Raw genomic sequence first — 23,517 nt, 5'->3', positions numbered from 1 at the left:
AATATCTGTTATGATGTATTTAAATGGGCTTTTATGGTTACAAAGGAATTTTATTTTTAGATATTACTATAAAATGTTGCTGATGCTGATTAAGGATTTTGTTTATTTTTAGCCATGACTATGATGTCATTTTCTAATTTAATACCTTGATGATGTAATTTCCATTTTTAGATATTACTGTTAAATGTTGCTGATTAAGGATTTTTGTTTATTTTTAGCCATGACTATGATGTCACTTTCTATTTTAATACCTTTATGATGTATTTAAATGGGCTCCCATGTATTTAGATTTTTTATTATTTATACATGTTACCAAATTGGTCCACATTGAACAAAAACGGTCCAAATTTCAACTTTATTACATTACATCAAACATTGAATTCTACATATTCTTTGATATATTGAAATTAACAAACAATTTAGTTTATGGATATTCCACCATAATAGGTAAATTAAATTTTTTCCAGTTCTTACACCACATTCATCCTGTGTCAGAAACCTATGCTGTGTCAAATATTTAATGACAATCCAAAGTCATAGCTGTATCAAGCTTGAATTTTGTGTCCATACTTGCCCCAACTGTTCAGGGTTCGACCTCTGCGGTCGTATCAAGCTGCGCCCCAGCGAAGCATTTTATTAAATTTGGTAATAAATGCAGGATCTTTTGGACAGTCAACTGATGCAGAATCTTTTGGACAGTCAACTGATGCACAATGTGCACAAATATCTTTCCTGCCAACATCAGAGGCATAGTAGGCGATTATATATGTGTCAAACAGTTCATGTGTTATAATACGTCCTTCCAAGTATCCCTTTTGGGAAAAGAATATAATTTGTTGTTGACACTTTTTTTTTATTTTACTGGTGTCTGAATATTGTATAATATCAACAGACGACGACTAGGTAATCTTGGCATCCATGTTGAAATGGATTTAAGAACACAACTGAGGACTTCCGAGAAATAGTTTTCATAAGGACCGATGTCAAACAATCTCCGATTTTTTTCCAGAAATTAAAAATAATTTTTTTTATAAAAGCAGAATATTTTTTTTTTACTCAGCCGCTTTTTTTAGACACGGCTGGGGCGAGGGGAAACAAACTGAATTTTTAATTTTGGCCCTATGGAGCAATATCTAATTTTGGTTTACCGTTTATATGTAAAAACAGTATTCCTAATGAGACTTTCTGTATCTACAAGAAAAATTAACATTCTGAGAGTGTTTGGTATCTTCTAGTAATGTTTAGAAAGACATACATTTTATAATATCATATTTTTTTTTTATCTCTGCATTCTTTTCACATGACAGCAGTTGCCTATATAAATTATGTTATTTGTACTTTTTCACGAATTCTTGAAAATTTTAACATTGTCAGTCATTTCTTCTTTTTCAGACTTCTTGTTAACTTGACACAACCAGCTATTTTGTGTTTCAACAATACAATTCCTACTGAGAAAACCATTAGGAATATTTACATAGAAATTGAAACCATTTTACAGAGTTACAAAGAGGTTAGTTTAACACAGTGTTCAGTGTAAAAGAATTTCCATTTTATTATTAGATGTATCTTTTTAATTATATTCCAAATGTCATTTTATATCTCAAATGTTTAAAGAAATTTTGTGAAGGATGGTGTCTGATTTTTTGTGTTGTTGGGAGTACCCAATTTATGTGTGCAATTCTTCCTAAACCCCTTATTAGAATTTATTGAAACTTTCTCAGAATCTTCTCCATATAATACCATTGTGCACCTATTTTGTTTTTTTGATCCACCTTATTTTTAATGTTTCATTAAGCAGATCATAGACTGCCATTGCTATATGTGAGAGGGTTACATAACTACAACAGGTACAGGATGAAATGTGCATTTTGATTTTATAATTTTGTATAGTTATGTATTTTTTTTTATACTTTGTAGGCTTTTGTTGATGAAGAATTGTTTAATGCTTTGACTCAGAAACTTGGAGATTTACTTAAACTGGTTAGTACTTGTATGACATGGTTAATTCATATTATACTGTAGCCCGAGGGGAATATTAAACAAAATGCTATTAAAAGTTATTATTTGTGAACTCATTATTTAATTTTTATCTTTTCATATAAAAGTAAGGATATGTGGTATGATTGCCAATGAGACAACTTTTCACCTGAGACCAAATGATGTAGATATGAGATTTTTGAATGAAAACCAAGAAGTTTACATCATGTCAACTGGTTCCTTAGTCATGTATTTCTCCTTACTGCTAAAATAATCCTATTACGACTGATCAATCAAATACAAGATTAAAAAAAAATATTTCCAAAATGGGTGAAATAAAATGATCTGACTTAAAAAACGTTGTGATATATAAACAAACAGTTTTATTGAAATTGCATGCCTTTTTGTTAATTCTCAGCCCACCTGGCACAACGGTTAAATCAGCTTTTCTCATCCCTTGGCGTTCATTGTCTGTCCTTATCTGTTAACTTTTTCAAAATTATTCTCATCTGAAACTACTGGGTCAAATTTAAACAAACACAATCATCATTGGGGAATCTAGTTTTAAAAAATGTGTCTGATGACCCTGTCTGCTATCCAAATTTGCCGACATGGCTGAAAATAGGACATAGGGGTAACATGCAAGTTTTGACTATTACCTTGAAAACCACTATAAATGACAAATCTTACCAATGTTTATCACTTTTCCCTTTCATCTTGAAAACTATAAGAGATAGATAGAAACTTTGAATAGGAAAAATGATTTGCACATGGCACAGGCAGTCTGCTATATTATGTCATATATAATTTTATATTAATTTATTGTAGGATTGGGAACACAGACAGGAAGAGGATCGTCTTCTTATTGAAAGAATTTTGATATTGATTAGGAATGTACTTCATGTTCCTCCTAATGAAGATCGAGAGCAGGTTGGTACTTATTATTATCTTTGCTAGAACAGTCAGTGTTAAATATAAATGTAATACATGTACTAGATGTATATAAGACAATAATCAGATGACATTTTAGCAAATATTCGCAATTAAAAAGAGCAGAACTGTCAGTATAAGGAAAGTAAGCAAAGTAATAAAACAATGAAAAGTATTGGTACAACATGAATGCTACCACCTGCATCTTTATTGCAAAAAATAAGTTAATGGGAAAACAAAAGGCATACTCAACCTGTTAGAATTTGTCATAGATTAATGTACAAAAATCGGTTCCAGATCTGCAATCACTACAAAAAATTGTGAGGAAATGTTTTTGTAATAATGGCAGATCTAGAGCTGATTTTTTGTAAATAAAAGTTTGATGAGTTGAAGTACATATGCGTTTTGTTTTTCAGGTTGACCAACTTTCTGCAGGCTGGAGCATTCATGTTTTACTGACACATCTAGTTGATATCATTCTGCTTACTTTTCCTTAGATTAGAATTCTGTACATTAGAATATTCAATGCATATAAAAACGTGATTTTATAGCCTCTAAAAACTCCGTCATATTATGGTTTAACATCATATGTTTAACATGAAATATATCTTATGGAATTAAATGCTCTATTAAGCCACAGATTTTAGTATTAACTATATAATGAACATTTATTATTTAGAGAACTGATGATGATGCTACAGTTCACGACCAGGTTATATGGGCAATACATTGTACAGGACTGGAAGATCTGTTGTTATATATAGCCAGTTCTGAAGAAGAAAGGAATTTCTCAATGCATATTCTAGAAATTGTCTCATTAATGTTCAGGGAACAGGTAAATTTTCCATTCTAAAAATTATCTCTACATTTGTATAAAATTAGAAATAATTTTCAGCATTTTTTCCTTTTTAAGGATAAAATTGCTGTTAATCTATCCAAGACTATAATCAAATTGTCAGTCAAATATTTATAATTTGAAGAATAAAAAAGAATCAAACCAGAATTTTTATGCCCCACCTACGATAGTAGAGGGGCATTATGTTTTTCGGTCTGTGCGTCCGTTCGTTCGTCCGTCCATCCCTTCTTCTGCTTCAGGTTAAAGTTTTTGGTCAAGGTAGTTTTTGATGAAGTTGAAATCCAATCAATCTGAAACTTAGTACACATGTTCCATATGATATGATCTTTCTAATTTTATTGCCAAATTAGAGTTTTGACCCCAATTTCACGGTCCACTGAACATAGAAAATGATAGTGTGAGTGGGGCTATGCACACATTCTTGTTTTATAATTTTCTTGGCATTACTGTTTACTTTGTTGATCTGTCTTTTAGATCATGTCTCATAATAATTCCAGAATGCCTTTTATAACAAATCCACACCAAATTTTCACACATATTTTTCTTGTCTAACTTAGAATTTTTTACACAATGCATATGTTATTAAGAAAAACTCAATTTTGATGATTTCAAATTAGAAGCCATTATTATTTGACTAAATTTGTCAGACACTAGGCAAATTCATCAATCAAGTAAAAATTCACTGAATCAGATTATATTTTTGGAGAATGGCACATTGGATAAAACTAGGCTTCCTTTTAAAATTGAAGATTTCAGATCAGTCATTTCATCTTTATGAGACTTTGTCAATAAATGCAACAATTTTTCATATTTCTCACAATAACATAAGAATTCATTCATGAATTCTAATGAAATATTTCCATAGTTTTTTTTATTAGATGAAGTGTATTTAATCTACATTCAATGTCTATTTTCAAGGTGTTGTCTATTACAAGATGAGTAAATTCATGTCTCATCACATTACTGTTTTGAATATGCAACTAATATTTGCTATTGGCCAATACCTAACTAATTAATCAGTCATGGTCTGGATACTGGATGTTCTGATCAGAACATGCATGGATGGATGATGCCAATTTTTTACCTCTTTTTATACTTTTTTTTTATAGAACCCAGAAATCCTAGCAAGCGCTGGTGTACAGAGGTCAATGACTGAGAAAGAGAAAGACGAAAGGTAATTAAATGTTATGTGTTAATACTGTGCAATCTTTGATTTGTATAGGTACGACATTGCAGTTTTAAAGAAAAACATATGTTTCAAAGATACCTAAATAAACAAAATCACTAGACCTAGTTATATACAAGAAGAAAATCTATAACACATAGTAAGCAATGTGTGTAATTTGGAGTTTAGTATGACGTCCATTATCACTGAACTAGTATACATATTTGTTTAGGGGCCAGCTGAAGGACGCCTCCGGGTGCAGGAGTTTCTCACTGCATTGAAGACCCATTGGTGGCCTTCGGCTGTTGTCTGCTCTATGGTCGGGTTGTTGTCTCTTTGACACATTCTCCATTTCCATTCTCAATTTTATTCAACACTCGTCTTAAAAAGGTATGCTCTGTTGCTGAGATTTGAATGTTAACTAGAAAATGTGTGTCTTAAAAAAGTGGAGAAGTCAAATTTGTCATCACAACTAAATAAATATGTCCTGTCTAACTCTAAGACATCAACACATTTATATAAATCATAATTACATGTTAATTCTGTAACTTTTATACATGACCTCATATTAAAGTTTGAAATTGAAACACAGATTTTCTGGACAAAGGATAGGAAAGATGGTTACCTATAAAAAACAAAGTAGACATCTTAAAATACAATCGCAAAAATATAACAAAGAAATTAAAATAAAATAGTTATGAACGCCTTAAAATAATCTAGAGGAGAACTAAGGTGCTATAGAGTTGTAGCGTCTGTCTTGTTGCACATGGCAAATTAGATTCAGTGGTAAATTACATTAGGTGATGTCATAGGATAGGAAAGAGGGATAGGATTGTGGCTACAATAAGAGGAATATACCCTTGGTTAACTGTGACCCTGATACATAAGAATATAAAATCATGATGAAGTCAACAGACCTCCTGGAGTGATGTCTTCAACTCCACCTCTACTATAAGAAGTCCATATTTCAACATTAGGTCAAAAAATTACACAGACTCATGGGGTGTTAAAAAAACACATCTTGACTATATTTAAAGGTTTGATGTAACTGGGTTTTAAATCTAATTTAATTTATATCAGTGATTTTGAAACCAGTTTAAATTACAACTGTTCTGATTGATACTTGTTTGACCATTATGGTATTAGTTGTTATATACCAGGACATTTATTGATGTGAAAGACTTTGACCTATTCATTTTGATGAAAATAAAAAAGTTTTTATGTTATAATCCAATTTAGATATGACAATATATATGTACTATGTATTTCATATGTTTTAGAGAGTTGGAGATGGTTAGAGAGCAGGAAAAGTTACAAAAACTAGCAAATGTGAAGAAATTTAGTACAAGGTAGAACTTTTAATTGTCAAGAATCAGGGGTTAAAAAAAATTGTTACAGCTCACTAGCCCAGGACTTATTGGTAGCAGGATTTTACTAGCCCTGTTGAAAGAGCTGCTAGCCCATCAAAACTGACCTGCTAGCCCGAGTATACCTTACAAATTTAGAGTGGGTGTCCTTTGTTTTGAATGCGGCATTATACATGGTATTTGATAAAATAAATCAAATAAATTTTTGTTTTATTAATTATAACAAGGATCTCTAGACATCTTTTTGGATATCCCTTGTACTATGGGTTGTTAAATATTAATTGAAAATCTCGGCATAAGCAATGTACAATACCCCCTGTACTGAGAAATTGATATTGAAAGTACGTGAATTGCGATCAATACATGATACCGGTCCACCCAGAGTTAGTTGTTCTATTTTTAAAACATGTACAAAATCGGTTCAAATTCTTGGAATCCCGGATGACGTTACGTAATTGAATCTGATTGGCTAAGATAGAATAGTGATGAGGGGATTTTCCACTTACTATTTTGGAAATGCCAAGAACTGTTTGTTACTAGTCCGTCGGGCATATTCGGTTACAAGTTTTAATTGCCCGAAGTGTAAAAGTCTAGTCCCGGGCGTCGGGCTAGTGGATTTTTTAACCCCTGAGAATAACTTTTAATATATCAATTTCCTTGCCACTGGTCAAATCTGTTTAGATGTCTACTGATACAGTTAAAAAAAATCTAAACAAAATTTATATTCTTAATTGTAGCTATTTACCCAGTTATTCCTGACTTTTTAGGACCTTGCTCAATGCAGATATTGGAGCTGTCTGCCTGAAAAGTAAAGGCATTTTGTGTATGAATATCTTGCATAAGACTGCTTGAATTTATTTTTTTTTTGCATTTTTCAAACACACTAAAAAACAGAAATCTGTTCCTAAAATTAAAAATATATAGGATACATATTATAACATCAGCTAATCCAATCCATAAAATAAGATGAGATGAAAGTTGAACCGTCTTCAATAACAAACTTAAAAACTTAAAAACTGAAAATAACCATTTTTATCATGTTTGAAATATTTTTAAGAATTTTTTTTATAGGCATTCTCGATTTGGTGGAACCTTTGTTGTACACAATATGAAGTCTATTAGTGACAGGGAAGTTATTTATCACAAACCACTGAAAGATGTTAATGAAATGACATTTGACACCACCAAAAAACCAAAGAAGAAACCTAAAAATAGACAACCAATCAAAGGTCAGGAGGTTAGCAGACGATCAACATTGAGTATACGTCTTGGATTGAAGGAGTTTTGTGCACAGTTTCTAGACAATTGTTACAACCCTTTGATGTATGCAGTAAAGGTAATTGCTTTGTGTTGTGTCGGGGGACAATAAACTTGCTATTGTCGGAATAGCCATTAAATAAATGTTTTATTATACAGAAAGTACGGGAAAAGGTTTTCCTTTAAAAAGACCAATGACGGGTTAATAGATTTGAAAACTAATAATCAGTTAATAGTCTTTTCACAGGAAAATGTTTGCTTCCAGCAAATAGTTCACATCCAGTAAATAGTTTCTGAAACTATTTAACAGTAAATAATTTTTATACGGCCGCAAACAAATTTTGGGGTCGTATATTGCTATCATGAAGTGGTTTTTGTATGCGTCGTTGTCGTCGTCCGAAGACATTTGGTTTCTGGACAATAACTTAAGTTTAAGTGTATGGACCTCTATGAAATTTAAGCAAAAGGTTCAATATCATAAAAGGAAGGTTGGGATTGTTTTTGGGGGTTATGGTCTTAATCGTTTAGGAGTTCGGGGCCAAAAAGGGGCCCAAAACAAGCATTTTTCTAGTTTCAGGACAATAACTTGTGTATAAGTATTTTGATTGCTCTGAAACTGTATTACAAGGTTCAATACCACAAGTTGAAGGTTGGGATTCGTTTTGGGGGTAATTGCCCAAACTGTTCAGGAATTAGGGGCCAAAAAGGGTCTAAAACAAGCATTTTTCTAGTTTTCAGACAATAACTTGTGTTTAAGTGTATTGATGTCTCTTAAATTGTACCACATTTTAGAAAAAGAAAAAGAAAATTTTCTTATGTTAATTTTGTTTTGGAAAAGGGGGGGGGGGGGGGGGGGGGGAGGTTGAGGTTAAAAAAAAATTGGGGTGGGGGGATTTTTTTTCTTCAAGATTTAAGATATTGTCAATCTTTCAAAGAAAAATTGGGGGTCACAATTGCTAATTCTTTGTATACAGTCTGAAAACAGATTTACTAAGTATTGTGCAACAGCACAGTGTATTGCACAAAAGCAAGAAATCTTCAATTGAATATAAATTCAAATCATATAACCAATTTTAAGTTCTTTGACTACATTTATTCTGTGTCAGAAACCTATAATTGTCAAATATTTAATTACAATCTAAATTCAGACCTGTATCAAGCTTGAATATTGTGTCCATTTTTGCCCCAACTGTTCAGGGTTGGACCTCTGCGGTCGTATCCAGCTGCACTCGGCGAAGCAGTTTATTTTCAGACAATTTTGTAAAAATAATAAATTTATTCGTCTATAATTTGATAAAGAAAACACATACTGAGGTATAATCATAATAACTTTTAGATGTGAGTGCAGATGTTATATGCAGTAGTAGAATTATTTACCAGTGTAGAAATAATAGATTTTTTGAATCGTTACTAGGAGATTTGGACAAATACTTTTGAACAGAATGACCTCATTGAGTTGTAATTTATGTAAACCTTTGGGATCTTTTGTACACCTACTTCCTGTTTTCTGATACTTTGAATTATGAATGGGGTATACCTAGCACAATAACACATTGAATTTTTGTCACAACCTACGAAAACATACATTCCATTGATTTCTTGTTAACCTATCATTTAAAGTAAGAATATATATTAACTAATTCTCTTATGACGTTTATTGAGTTTCTTTTCTTTTCTGGTTTTCAGGACATTTTAGCAAGAGAGAAAACACAGGATCATGATGAAACTTATTACCTTTGGGCCATGAGATTCTTCATGGAGTTTTGTAGGCATCATAGTAAACAAGTAGATTTAGTGAGGCAAGTTATTAAAGCTAATAACCCACTGCTCAAGAATAGACTTGAAATACATTATGATTTTTGTAAGCTCATTGACTATTTAAGTTCTTGAATCAAGGTTTTGAAAAAAAAAGTTCTGAAAAGGAATACAGAAAAAAGCTAGCATTGACTTAGTAATACAATTTTTGCTTATAATGGGCTTTAAAAATATGATTGTACAATGTTGATGATTTCAATATGATCAGATTTAAAAAAAAAACAGTATATAGCCTTATTTGATACCAAGTCTCGATGTGCACTTGCTAGAGAATAGGTCAACTAGACCAACTGTTCAGAACTAAGGTTAATCAAAACCATTTTGCAAATATGGCTGTGTTTACGCCTAAAAACCTAAAAAATTATACTGAGTACAGACATGACTATTTAGGCATGGATGGACCTAGATATAGAGTCGTTAAATGAACTTGTGCTTCATGAAACCTTTTGGGGATTTTGAGATCCTTTTTTTTTTCTCAATCAAACAAACACCTGAATTTATTTGATACTGTCCACTTATACATAGTTAGTTACTCTGTTTAAATCACCTATATTTGTACTGATATCTATTGTTTCTTTATTGTCCATACCAATCATTCCTGTTCAAAACAAATTTTACCTGGAAGATTTACAAAACCTATTTTTCTGACACCTTTTGTAGCAACAATAAAAGGATGTTCATCAAAACCCTGTTTTTTTCTTTTCTTTCTGAAACACAAACTACATTTAATTCTAATATGACGTGCTTCTTTAGCTTTGTAAACAACACCGTGATAAAATTCTCGATATATCTATACTTAGCGCAGACTCAGAGATATACATAATAATGGATGTTACAATATACCTCCCTCGTAAATCCACATGTATTGGAACCTATTTGCAAACACTATGCCGATTTTATTGTTTTAAAAATTGCAATTGAAAAAAGACTACAGAATTTTATTCTTATTCGGATGCATAATAAAAAGAATTAATGCACAAGAGCTCGGAGAAATCTACAAAATCAAAATCAAATAAAATTCCGCGAAAGTCCATTAATGCTTTTGGCGCATTTAGGTCATTTCAAAAAATGATGTCATACAAATTAAAACGCTAAAGCTGAAGGTTTTTCCGTTGCGTGAACCATCGGAATTCGTTTAATATTACATTAAAATGGATTTTTGAGGAAGGTGTTGTTTTATTTTCTATTTTATTCGATTATATGCATATTTACTGATTTCAGCAAGTCAACATGGCGGCTCCTTAGTTACGAAATGTCAACTTTGGATTTGACGGTAGCTTATGAGAAAAACATGTAAATTAAAAATGGCAAATGTTGGGTTTGAGAATTAAAAGAATTAAGCACATTTTTTCTAGCAGTTGTTTATAATTCATGCAAGCTACAGATTTGTTAGAATGCTTTAGCTTTATCTAACAGGGAGTAAAAAAGAACAGCCACACACACAGCATACCCACCCTTGCTTCAGTTTTTTAATGACCGTATTTGCCCTATTAGAATCGAAATAATTCATGGAAGTGGCTTTCATGAATTATTTCTTAAGTTTAATATATCTAGCCATGACTTTATACTTTTTAGTTTCACAGGTTTGTCTGCACAAGGAATTTTTTTTTTAGTGTCAACCAGGCCACATTTGCAAAATGTAATTCTGAACATTAAGATAAACAGCTTATAGGCTAGTAGAACAGATGTCTTTTTACTACTGGAAGATACAGTTTTAATTAAACTGTTTAAGTGCTTACTCCTCATGATATATGAAGTGGCTCAGCACTTTAATACAAACTATTTTTATTCAATGTCTAACTTTTGGTGAATTGCTGACCACAAAGAAGTTCATAATTTCATGAGTCCATATCAAAAGGTCAGGAGCCATTCACACCCCTGTATTTTTTATACCTACTCAAATCAAATTGAAAGATTTTGTATATAATGGAAGATGTTATATTTTACAAACAACTTTACTAAAATTTGAATGTCCTGTATTCTATTTTTAGTGAGACAATGTCAGTACAGACTTTCCACTACATTCAAGTCCAGTTGTTCCAGTATTATGAAATGATTATGATGGAGAAGAAAGAAGCAGTTATTTGGGCCAAGAGGTGGGATAAAACTTATATTTGAATACTGTAAATTCAGAAATTATTGTGTGCATTTATTATTGCAATTTTTGAAGAATTGACAAAAATGCGAGATTAATTATTGCGAATTCAGGAAAATCTGCATACAGACATATGCATCAAATTCAGACTGTGAGTTCTTATTATTACTCACCCAGTCGCATTATTCACATTAATAAAAACCTCACAATAATTTCTGAATTTACAGTACTGTTTGTTGGAAGAAGTAATGAGAAAGTTCTTCTTAAATACTATTTCATACAAAGTGAACATTAAATAGCTTGATTTTTATATTGGGTTTACCCATTCAATAACATTTGTTGCACATTGTATAATACATTTATATATTGTTCAGCTATTAAACTTCACAATAATTTTTTAAAATATTATTAGCGTCAAAATCTTGCATATTTTTACGCTGCAATGCATGTTCCTGTCTTTACTCACTTTGTTCAAAGGTATGAAAATATTGTCTTAATATACCATTGATACGTCAGATTAAAACTTTTCATGACTAAATTTTCAACAACTATTGCATCATATCAATTTAAATTTTGGCATTTAGCATGATATTGGTGAGTTGTAAGTTATGATAAAGTTTCATGTCTTGTACGCACCTGGCATAAAACATCACCGAAGGGATATACACCTGAAATAAAAATCTTGATTACAATTATCATTTGTAATGCATTTTTATAAAAACTAAAAAATCAGAGCTTCCTAAAATGAGGGGGTATGATAAGAGCCATTATTCAGTCAGGGGTACTACTTAAACAAGTGATTTCAGAATCACTTCTTCAAGTGATTTTGGCTGTGAAATATTAAAAATTTTCACAAAAATAGACACAGACTTTTTAAAATCACTGTAACAAGTAACTTGAGATGTTAAAATGTAATCACTTCAATAAGTTTTTATAACATTTTCTTGATATTTTTCCCACAAAGTTGATTTTTTTATTGGAAAAAAGACAAGAATTCCATTGAAAAAACAACTATGTACATGCAGAAATTGTGGATATTATCATAGATATGAGCTAAAAAGGTATTTTACACACATTAAAATCTGTGTAAAATACATCTTGTAGCAAAATATCTTTTTGTGTAGAGCTGATGCTCTTATCTTATTATTAATAACAAGATATCAAAATGACGTAATCATAGCAGTTTATGCAGTGAGTGGCCATGATGCAAGTATGCAATACACACAAAATTCAAAAATATAAATACTGATGTCTGACATACTAATGTCTTATGAACACCTAAAGAATGTTATTTGGGTGATTTATATTTTTTTATTTTCTATTTCAAACTGCCAAAAACATAGCCTTATCATACCTTTTCCTCTGTTATAAAAAAAAATGCTATTGGCTGCGATGATTTTTAACATTCATTGCTGTTCAACTTCCTGCTTACGGAATACTTATAGCCAGATTATCCTTGGTGAGAATGTTATGTTTATACAGGTACAGTTATAAAATAATGTGTTACTTCATTATATATATAATGTTTAATAATTTACTTTTATATAAACAGGGTACATTTGGCACTTAAAGCATACCAAGAACTGCTGCATTATTTAGATATGATGGACAGATCTAAAAATACACAATTAATGGAGAGTTCAAAGGTCATCAAAGGTAAATATTTTAAAAACTGAAAGTATAGTTTTATTTGCAAACTACAAAATATATTGGACAAAACAAAGGATAATAAGTTTTTCAGGTGAAAAGTGAGTGTTTTGTATATTATTGAAGGCATCACATATCTTTTTGACCTTTGAAAGTCATCAATGACCTGAAGAATTGCCAATGGAATTTTTGCAATCTTGTTTTATGATGCTGGATAAGCCAATCAAATTAAAGCATTTTTTCTTTTCTCTTATTTGTATCACACTGCATTGAACGAGAAATATCCCTTCATCTAAGGAATAGATAAACAGGCCACAACCATAAGAGAAAGATTTTATTTAATTATCAAAAGTATTTTTTCTTCTGAGCACTGTATTCAATCAGTAATAGCTAGGGATGATAAGTACCAACCACTAAATTAATTTGATTTTTTCTTATTTTAGGCAATATATTTTACATGATGGAGTTCCGTGATATATTTCTGACTTTATTAAAGAAATTCGATCAGAGTAAACAGTCAAGGTATTCATTGGTTTTAGCAGTGTTTTTTAGTTGTTATAAAAAAGTTATGAAAATATTATTTTGTGCTTGCAAACATGGAAGAAGCCCTTAAATAATATTCAAGAAAAATTATGAATGCAAATTCAATTTTTTTATATACTGTAAATTCAGAAATTATTGTGAAGTCTTTAATAATATGAATAATGTGACTGGGTAAATATCACATTAATTAGAATTCACATTCTGATATCTGATCCTTAAATCTCAATAATTAATCTTGCATTTTTGTCAGTTCTTCTAAAATCGCAATACTTTCTGAATTTACAGTTGAGACAGCAACCAAACTTCACAAACAATAAAAAGACCTATGTGTGTGTGTATCTGGTTCACCTACACTAGTGCTACAACATGGGTGTGTGAGTGTGCTGTCAACTGTTATTGACAGATAAAAAAAAAAACCATTCAAACATGCATTTAGAAATATTAAACAGTTTTAAAATGTTTCTTCTAATGTTTTAGTGTAATTGCAAACAATGGGTTTAATCCATTTGAGTCCAAAACAATAACATGGTATAACCAATGGTAGAAATGTTGATAAACTGTAATAACCTTAAAATTGAGAATGGAAATGGGGAATGTGTCAAAGAGACAACAACCCGACCACAGAACAGACAACAGCAGAAGGCCACCAACAGGTCTTCAATGCAGCGAGAAATTCCCGCACCCGGAGGCGTCCTTCAGCTGGCCCCTAAACAAATATATATACTAGTTCAGTGATAATGAACGCCATACTAAACTCCAAATTGTACACAAGAAACTAAAATTAAAAATAATACAAGACTAACAATGGCTAGAGGCTCCTGATTTGGGACAGGCCGCAAAAATGCGGCGGGGTTAAACATGTTTATGAGATGTTGTCTGTTCTGTCATTTATTGTAATTTTTGTTACAAATGATCCAGCTTCTGTATTCATGAATTATTTGATATTTTGTTGTGAACTTTATACTGTTGCATGGTACCTTGTACAATGTCAGAAAACCAAATTATTGCATTTTTCGCCTCACTTATTCATATCCTACCCCTTTCAGTGTGATACAAGAATTATCTCCTCATGCAAGAAATACATAACAGGGCATAAACAAAAGAGAATAGTCAATGATGTGTGGAGAAATTTTGAAGGCATTATTTTTCAAGACCTAGTTTCACTCTTAAAAAAAAAGAAAGAAAAAATTCCAATGAATTTTGTTTTCATGTATTTTATATTTTATGCTGAGTGTGCCTGTTATGATGTAAATAACAATCAATTATTTGATATCAGTCATTCATTTTGAGGAATAATACTTTGTAGGGCATTTTTGAAAGACTTGATTGAAACAACACATTTGTTTTTGAAAATGTTAGAAAATGCCACAAAGACAAATTCCCATCTTGTTGTGCAGAAGAAAAAGACAAAAAAGGGAAGGAAAAAGAAGAAACCAACAGCACAAGGTTATTTTATTATAAATTTATAATATTATTGATATTTTAGCCACACATGTATGCTTTAAAGATAACCCTCTTTTATTCAGTAGTGAGTTAATAGATAGTTTTTAGCTATTATAACATCTCCCATTCTAATGGATTTTGGCAGGAGTTGTGGGACTTTGACCATTTTACCCTATTAAAGTGTAATTACACCTTGTCAATGGTACCATCTCACTATTTTGATTTGACAATTTGGGGTAGAGTTATAGGAATTGGACATTTTTATGGCCCCCCACCCCACCGTAGGCGACAGGGGCATTAAGTGTTACCCTTGACTGTCCGTCATTCTGTCTGTCCATCTGTCTGTCCGTCCAATTTTTCGTTGCAAAGCTTGAGGCATTCGTGTCCTCAGACAAATTCTTTCATTTTGGCTTATTACGATGAAATGATTTCTTCTACTACTATACTGTCTGCCCAAAAGCTTTCAAATTGGAAAGAATTGTTGGTCATAGTGTGTGATTAACCATACTTTACAGTCTATAGACATACCTCTAAACAAATCGATATATTAAATCCTTGCTAAATATTTTCATTCTTATATTGTCGAACATTTAGGCAAAGATTCCAGTGAGTATTTCAAGCTCTTATGAGCCTCTTAGTGACTTAACCTTTTAGGCTTATTTGTAACCAAATAATTACCAACAGGGCTCACGCTAGCAGGCAACTGAGGTGACAAAGTCGCTTTACTGTTCGTCACTTCGCTTTGCCCGACTGTCAAAAGTGAAATCTTGTCGCCCTTTTGTTCACGATACTCGCTTTCAGTCGCTTTCAACATCGGCAATATTCAACATTTACCAAGTTGATGAAACAGCAATTTTTCATTTGAAAGTAAAGAAATTCAAAGACATAAACGATTTATTTTCTTTAGAAAAGAGATTAAAACATTGATTTTAAAGTTGGTTGCATGTTATTTTCATAAAGACAATTTTTTTATCACTTCCGGTAATTGTTACTCGAGAGCGTACATCAAATCATTCTAACTTTCAGCAAAATAAGCTTGTTACTTCATTAGAACGTGATGAAACGGACCAGCTATGACCGAAATACGGATTCTTGCGATATGACTACGGACGCATGAATGGCACAGCTGACAGAAGAAAATTGATCCCAAAAGGAAAAATTACGCATTCCACAAGCATTAACATACTTTTGGTTAGATCTACTTGATTAATATATATTTCCATGTATATGTATTGTTTCAATTTATAAATTAAAGTTGCTCAACTCTGGGACTAGTACACTAATATAATTCTACTTTCCAATGAATAGCTAAAAGTTTACATTTTCAACAACTTAGTAAAAATGTTATATTTTTGGGCCAAAAAGGTGTCTTACCATGGCCTACTCCATTTACATGTTCTTGCTAATGTACCACATTTTAGATCTAGTGTGAACAGCCATGACATACTACCAGCACTGTCTTATTTTTCTGTTGTATTGAGAAAAAAAATAGTTTCCTGAAAAACTGTACACTCCTTCCATCATAAGTCAGTGTTTGTCTCTATTATAAGCCAGTAGAATATTAATGTAAATGTAAAACCAGAGGAATACCTCTCTTATGTAAGACCAAGTGAATTTTCCCTTGAGGTTCTCCTCTTGAAGAAAACTATTAACTAATCTATTTGAGAAAGAAAAAGATTGGTATAATCTGAAAACAGGTAGAAAAGGCTCACTGAAACATATTTTGCAAGTTTAAATGTATATTTATGTAAGCCGTTACTTCAAATTGTCTTTCTTCAATTCTGCAGCACCAGAACCTGTGTCTGACCTTACACAGACAGAACTCGATGACAAATGGGATGAAGTGTCAGAGGAGTTGTCTGCCCTGTTCCAAGGAAGAGGAGAAATTCCTACTGATATATCACCATTTGACGCTGCTTCTGAAGTTCAAGAAGATCAACAAAGGTAAGAATTATGCAACACTCAATACAAGGAGCTTGTATGTGATAGGTTCTTCCTTTCTAATGACCACTTATATGTGTGATTAGCAATGAAAATAGTGTATATAGAGGTCTGAAGTTTCAGATTGGTTTAAAGTCTGTTGTTCATGACCTCATTTTGATGGTTCAATTTGTCCATAAAAAATATTATGGGCTTTTTATCTCAAGATTGTTTTCAGCTATGATGAGGAAAAAGACAAATTATTTTGGTGTTTAGAATCGTGCAAGATATAGTTGTCTGTTAGTCACAGTTAACATGACCTTTCATGATACAGTTGTGATAGGTGAGTTTCTCTGACAGTACAAGTTATATGTCAACAATATTTGATATATTGAATGATTATAAGTGGTACATGTCCTTCTGGATGGGTCCATTTGACCTTTACCTATTTTTATGCTTCATTGGACAGTGTTATGGGTATGTGCTGCAGCACTTTTCCATTTGTAGTAACATTATTGCAAAAATGCCCTTTGTCTCTCCTCCAATGCTGGTAAGAGCAGGGTTTCAGAAGAGGTTTTCTGTATTTTTAGTTCCCTCTCAATTGTGAGAGCCCAATGCCATTTTTAAAGGCAGTGCTTTAATGCCTTTCTAGTTGCCGGGTTAATCCTTCCTTCCGCGATATCCAACTTATCTACGTGGGGGGTCATTAGACTCCAAGTAGATCCGGAAATGTTGAATTCTCTCCTCTTCTTATTGCGATATAAAATGTTTTTTGTTTCATTTCATTTACATTGGGAAATAGAGAAACGATCATTGTGTTTTGTTAGTTTTAAAAACTTTTGATATATTAGTATTTTGCATTATAAGCAGTCAACCGATTGACAAACTAGAATTATTTGAATTCCGTGTGGAAAGAGCTCGGGTTAATTTCGAGTGTTATCTGCAATCTAGATGTTTATAAATCATTTCAGTCGTTGATATAATAATTAAAGGTCGACTGAACATGAATTATATTATACAATTTAAAGCGCATTTCTGTTTATGCACGTGAACCCGTCTAACGTTATTTTCGCAGTTATATAAAGTAGCAAATTATCGTTCCTGAATAGGTGGCGCCGTGGTAGCGGATCCTGTTCCTCTTCTTCCGGTTTCTGCACTGTGCAACTATTTCAGTTATATTTTTAATTAACGATGCCAAGTACTTGTTGTTGTGTACCTGGATGTCATTTAAGAGGAGGACATGCATTTCCAAATGACTTAAAAAGAAGGAAAAGTTGGATCAACGCCATGGCCCATACGCAGATTGGACGAGAACACGATGATATCGTGGAGTCCATCTCAATCAGCTGTTGTTTGCAAGGCACGTTTTACTGAAAAAGACTACGTGCAGGAAACTATTCATGGTAAAACTCTATTTTCTTTGTGAAATATATAGTTATATATGTAATCTCCATGCGAATAAACCAAAGTCTGTTTACAACCGCAATTATCGTTTTAGAATAAAAGGGGGTGGGTAATTCAAGACGTCATAATTTTTTGGATTACGATTCAATGTGATCTGTTTGAGATTTTTTGGTGATTGCTACAATTATAATGATTTCTTACAAGAGGTATATCATACTGAGAATTATTTTAGCAGTAATTATGCTAATGTAGTAATGACAGGAATGCATAAGCTATGCCTCATAGACTTTCTTGAAAAATATCAATGACAATGTTAACAGGAACAAAACAATGACATGCTCTCATCTATATTATAGTTATTTAGGTATAAACAATGTACGTTTGTTGCATAAGTCTCTCATTGTTTGTCCTTTGGATTTACATAACATACATTGAATCAGGCAAACATAGTTTTATCCAGATTCTAATGAATAGATCTAGTTAATATTTCGCCAGGTAGTACAAAGTATACATTGCTAATGGAAGTTCATTTAATTATAAAAAATCTAATGTTTTATAACCTTTTTCAGGGCGCAAACCCACCATACAGAGACTTAAGTCTACTGCAATTCCCAGCCTATTTTCCTGGACCAAGCAAGAGACTGAATCGTCCGCAAAAAGAAAAATCAGGGCAGTTTCCTGTGAAAACAAAAGAACTAAACTTGATGAATATTGTAGTAGAAATCTAGAGGAAAGTTTTGATTGTAAAGTTGGTTTTCCTGAAGAAGTCATTCATACTGCAGAAAGGATTTATGACTGTCCACCACCAACTGCCGAGCTAATGTTGAGCTTTACAGATGGAATTACGCAAACACCATCAATGCCTATGTTTTCAGCAGAGAATTTTGAAATGAAGACATGTGACACAGCCATGCATTTTTATACCGGTTTAGAGTTGTATACTAAATTTTTATTTGTTTTGACCACACTTGGTCCAGCAGCACATTGTTTGAGATACATATATTTTCAAATTGATAGGGTGTCAGTTGAAAATCAGTTTTTTTATGACTTTGATGAAATTGAGGCATCATACAACCAACTTTGAACTGTCTAGATTCTAGATTGAATCTAGTGTTAAGAATATTGTGTATACATGGATTGTTTTTATGTCTAAACAGTGGTGTGAGGCTAACACTTGGCCATCTAGTGGTTTAGTCAGGTATTTTTCACCATCCAACTTCAAATTAAAGTTTCCTACAACTTGGATTATTATTGACGGCACAGAATATCCCGTGATAAAACCTAAAGCTCCTAGAGTTCAGGCAACCTTTTCATCAAATAAAAACAGAAACACTGAAAATTCTTGAATATTCGACACCTGGTGGTTTAGTCAACTATGTCTCTATGTCACATAGAGCGAATTATTGGACTTGGCAAAACATACAAAATTCTAATAAATCCTATGAATGGAACTGAAACAAAACTTTCATCTGAAATAACATTTAGTTGTTTTATGTTGTGTAATTTTAGAACTTGTATTGTGCCAAAGGATGCATAAATAAAAGTGACGCAATGAATTTTGTTCTGATATATATATATTTACAATTACATGCACATGTAAATTGTAATGCATATAAAAATAAGGAGATGTGGTATGATATTCAGTGAGTTTATCAAACTAAAGTGCATAAGAAATGGGTTTAAGCAGTTACAGGTGTTACTGTCACCGTACAATCTCCAACAATGAGAAAAACTCGTACCCTGTAAAAAATTTCAGAGATCTTACAACTAAGTTTTGTTGTCTCACCTTGACTTTGGTGAATTTTATATATCTGTTGATGTAAATATAAAAAAGAAGATGTGGTATGATTGCCAATGAGACAACTCTCCACACATACACAAGAGACCAAATGACACAGAAATTAACAGCTATAGGTCACAGTACGGCCTTCAACAATGAGCAAAGCCCATACCGCACAGTCAGCTACATGTATAAAAGGCCCAGAAATGACAATGTAAAACAATTCAAACAAGAAAACTAACGGCCTATTTTATGTAAAAAAATGAACAAATATAACAAATATGCAACACATAAACAAACGACAACCACTGAATTACACTTTTATAGGCTCCTGACTTGGGACAGGCACATACATGTACATACAGAATGTGGCGGGCTTAAACATGTTAGCGGGATCCCAACCCTCCCCCTAACCTGGGACAGTGGTGTAACAGTACAATATAAGAAAGAACTATAAAAATCAGTTGAAAGAGGCTAAACTCATCAGATGGATAAATACAAATACAAGTGGACGTGGTCGGGTAGTTGTACATCTAAACAACAAAAAGACACTAAGTACAAATCTGAGAGTACTCGCAGTTACTGACAGCTAGTTCAAAGCCACTAACAACTGATAAAAAAATCTTGCATCTAAGACTAAATTATCAATCCGTAAGCTCCCTTTAGAATTTTATAAATTTTAGATTTTTTCTGAGTTATGGGGTTTTATTCATTAAAAAAGGGGGGATTTTCCAGTTTTTGGACAACAACTTAAAAATGCTTTAAGCAGTTCACATGAAACTTTGGTGAATTATTTATACATTTTGTAGCTATTGATGTAATCTCCCTATTGATTTTCATAAATTTCAAATATGACATTGAGAAGAAATTGAACTTTATTTGTTTATAGTCTGGCAACAGATTTATTAAGTATTGCACAACAGCACAGTGTATTGCACAACAGCAAGAAATCTTTAATTGAATATAAATTCAATTCATATAACCGATTTCAAGTTCATTGACTACATTTATTCAGAAACTATAATATGTCAAATATTTAATTACAATCCAAATTCAGACCTGTATAAAGCTTGAATATTGTGTCCATTTTTGCCCCAGCTGTTCAGGGTAGTACCTCTGCGGGTGTATCCAGCTGCGCTCAGCGAATCAGTTTATTTCTTAATTAAGAACTCCTTTTTATACGACTGCAAAAAAATTTTGTGGTCGTATATTGGTATGACGTTGTCGTCGTCGTCCGGCGTTGTCATCCGAAGACATATTAGTTTTCGCACTCTAACTTTAGTTTAAGTGAATGGATCTTAATGAAATTTTAAAATAAGGTTCAATACCACAAAAGGAAAGTGGGGATTGATTGGGGGTTATGGTACCAACAGTTAAGGAATTAGGGGCCAAAAATAAGCATTTTTGTAACTTCCAGACATAACTTGTGTGTAAGTGTATGGATCTCACAAGGTTCCATATCACAAAGGGAATGCTGGGATTGATTTTTGGGGGTAATTGCCTCCAAATTTTAGGAATTAGGGGCCAAAAAGGGGCAAAAAAACAAGCATTTTTCTAGTTTCATGACAATAACGAGTGTGCAAGTCTATGGATCTCTCTGACATTGTATCACAAGGTTCCATATCACAAAGGGAATGCTGGGATTGAATTTGGGGGTAATTGCCTCCAAATTTTAGGAATTAGGGGGCAAAAAACAAGCATTTTTCTAGTTTCATGGCAATAACTTGTGTGTAAGTGTATGGATCTTTATGAAATTATACTACAAGGTTCCATATCACAAAGGGAAAGCTGGAATTGAGTTTGGGGGTAATTGCCCAAAAAGTTTAGGAATAAGGGGCCAAAAATAAGCATTTTTCTAGTTTCCAGACAATAACTTGTGTTCAAGTGTATGGATCTCTCTGAAATTGTACTGCAAGGTACCATACCACAAAGGGAATGCTGGGATTGATTTTGGAGGTAATTGCCTCAAAATTTTAGGAATTAGGGGCAAAAAAGGGGCAAAAAACAAGCATTTTTCTAGTTTCATGACAATAACTTGTGTGTAAGTCTATGGATCTCTCTGACATTGTATCACATGGTTCCATATCACAAAGGGAATGCTGGGATTGATTTTGGGGGTAATTGCCTCCAAATTTTAGGAATTGGGGGCCAAAAAGGGGCAAAAAACAAGCATTTTTCTAGTTTCATGGCAATAACTTGTGTGTAAGTGTATGGATCTTTATGAAATTGTACTACAAGGTTCCTTATCACAAAGGGAAAGCTGGGTTTGAGTTTGGGGGTAATTGCCCTAAACGTTTAGGAATTTGGGACCAAAAAGGGGCCAAAAAACAAGCATTTTTCTAGTTTCCAGACAATAACATGTGTTCAAGTGTATGGATCTCTCTGAAATTGTACTGCAAGGTACCATACCACAAAGGGAAGGCTGGGATTGAGTTTTGGGGTGATGAATCATAAGGGGGTTCAAAAATTTGGGGGGGGATTCTTTTTCCTTTTTTTTCTTTAAAATTTTCCATTTTAAATTGGTTATTTCTGATTTATATATAAAAGCAAATAATAATGATATGGTTTGAATAGGTAAATTAAATTTTTTTAAGTATCTTAGACCACTTTCATTCTGTGTCAGAAACCTATGCTGTGTCAAATATTTAATTACAATCCAAATTCAGTGCTGAATCAAGCTTGAATGTTGTGTTCATACTTGCCCCAACTGTTCAGGGTTCGACCTCTGCGGTCGTATCAAGCTGCGCCCCAGCGGAGCATTTTATTTCATTCATAAATTACTTTATGCTTGGAAATATAATTTTGCTTGGAGTTGAAAGAGTTGACATGTTGCAATGTACATTTACTCTACATAGTTCTATGGTACCAAATCAAAAGTTTATATAAAGAAAGAAGTCAAAGGTTTCCCATCATAGTTTAGTTACATACATTTTTTTTGTACCTGAGGTCGTTGAATATAGATCATTATATAAATAAGGAGATGTGTTATGATTGCCAATGAAAAAACTAAGGATTTTCTTATCCAAGGAATAGATTTCCTTAGCCGTATTTGGCACAACTTTTTGGAATTTTGGGTCCTCAATGCTCTTCAACTTTGTACTTGTTTGGCTTTGTTACTATTTTGATCTGAACGTCACTGATGAGTCTTATGTAGACGAAACACACGTCTGGCGTATTAAATTATAATCCTGGTACCTTTGATAACTAATTTGACTATAAACATAGATAAAAAAGGTACAAACTGGACATTATGCACTAGTTCATAAACAAGTGAGAACAATCGCCTTCATATAGTGCTCAGAATATGACATTCATAAA

At 32.5% G+C, this 23,517-nt stretch overlaps 2 protein-coding genes across 2 annotated transcripts in view; both read left to right on the top strand.

Moving 5' to 3' along the window:
- Positions 1-23,517, top strand: part of LOC127730088 (protein timeless homolog) — an 82,736-nt gene that overhangs the window by 5,846 nt on the left and 53,373 nt on the right. Inside the window, exons 4-16 of the mRNA XM_052238143.1 lie at positions 1,393-1,510; positions 1,918-1,980; positions 2,806-2,907; positions 3,587-3,742; positions 4,873-4,937; positions 6,209-6,277; positions 7,367-7,631; positions 9,239-9,351; positions 11,359-11,463; positions 13,015-13,118; positions 13,553-13,631; positions 14,959-15,098; positions 16,883-17,039. Coding sequence (XP_052094103.1) covers positions 1,393-1,510; positions 1,918-1,980; positions 2,806-2,907; positions 3,587-3,742; positions 4,873-4,937; positions 6,209-6,277; positions 7,367-7,631; positions 9,239-9,351; positions 11,359-11,463; positions 13,015-13,118; positions 13,553-13,631; positions 14,959-15,098; positions 16,883-17,039 — 1,536 coding nt within the window. The remainder of the gene's footprint in view (positions 1-1,392; positions 1,511-1,917; positions 1,981-2,805; positions 2,908-3,586; positions 3,743-4,872; positions 4,938-6,208; positions 6,278-7,366; positions 7,632-9,238; positions 9,352-11,358; positions 11,464-13,014; positions 13,119-13,552; positions 13,632-14,958; positions 15,099-16,882; positions 17,040-23,517) is intronic.
- On the top strand, positions 17,823-19,975 carry LOC127730085 (uncharacterized). The gene is made up of 2 exons (XM_052238140.1): positions 17,823-18,418; positions 18,989-19,975. Exons 1-2 carry the CDS (start codon positions 18,334-18,336, stop codon positions 19,501-19,503), a joined length of 600 nt encoding a protein of 199 aa, XP_052094100.1. The 5' UTR covers positions 17,823-18,333; the 3' UTR covers positions 19,504-19,975.

This window comes from Mytilus californianus, unplaced genomic scaffold (assembly GCF_021869535.1).
Source record: "Mytilus californianus isolate M0D057914Y unplaced genomic scaffold, xbMytCali1.0.p SCAF_2, whole genome shotgun sequence".
Classification (NCBI taxonomy): Eukaryota; Metazoa; Mollusca; class Bivalvia; order Mytilida; family Mytilidae; genus Mytilus; species Mytilus californianus.
This window is presented reverse-complemented; position numbering and strand designations above follow the sequence as displayed.

Bases quoted from the DNA above. Each gene is read 5' to 3' on its own strand.
- LOC127730085 (XM_052238140.1), top strand. From the start codon at position 18,334: ATGATATCGTGGAGTCCATCTCAATCAGCTGTTGTTTGCAAGGCACGT. The intron at 18,419-18,988 runs GTAAAACTCTAT...AACCTTTTTCAG, and splicing joins CGTGCAGGAAACTATTCATG to GGCGCAAACCCACCATACAG.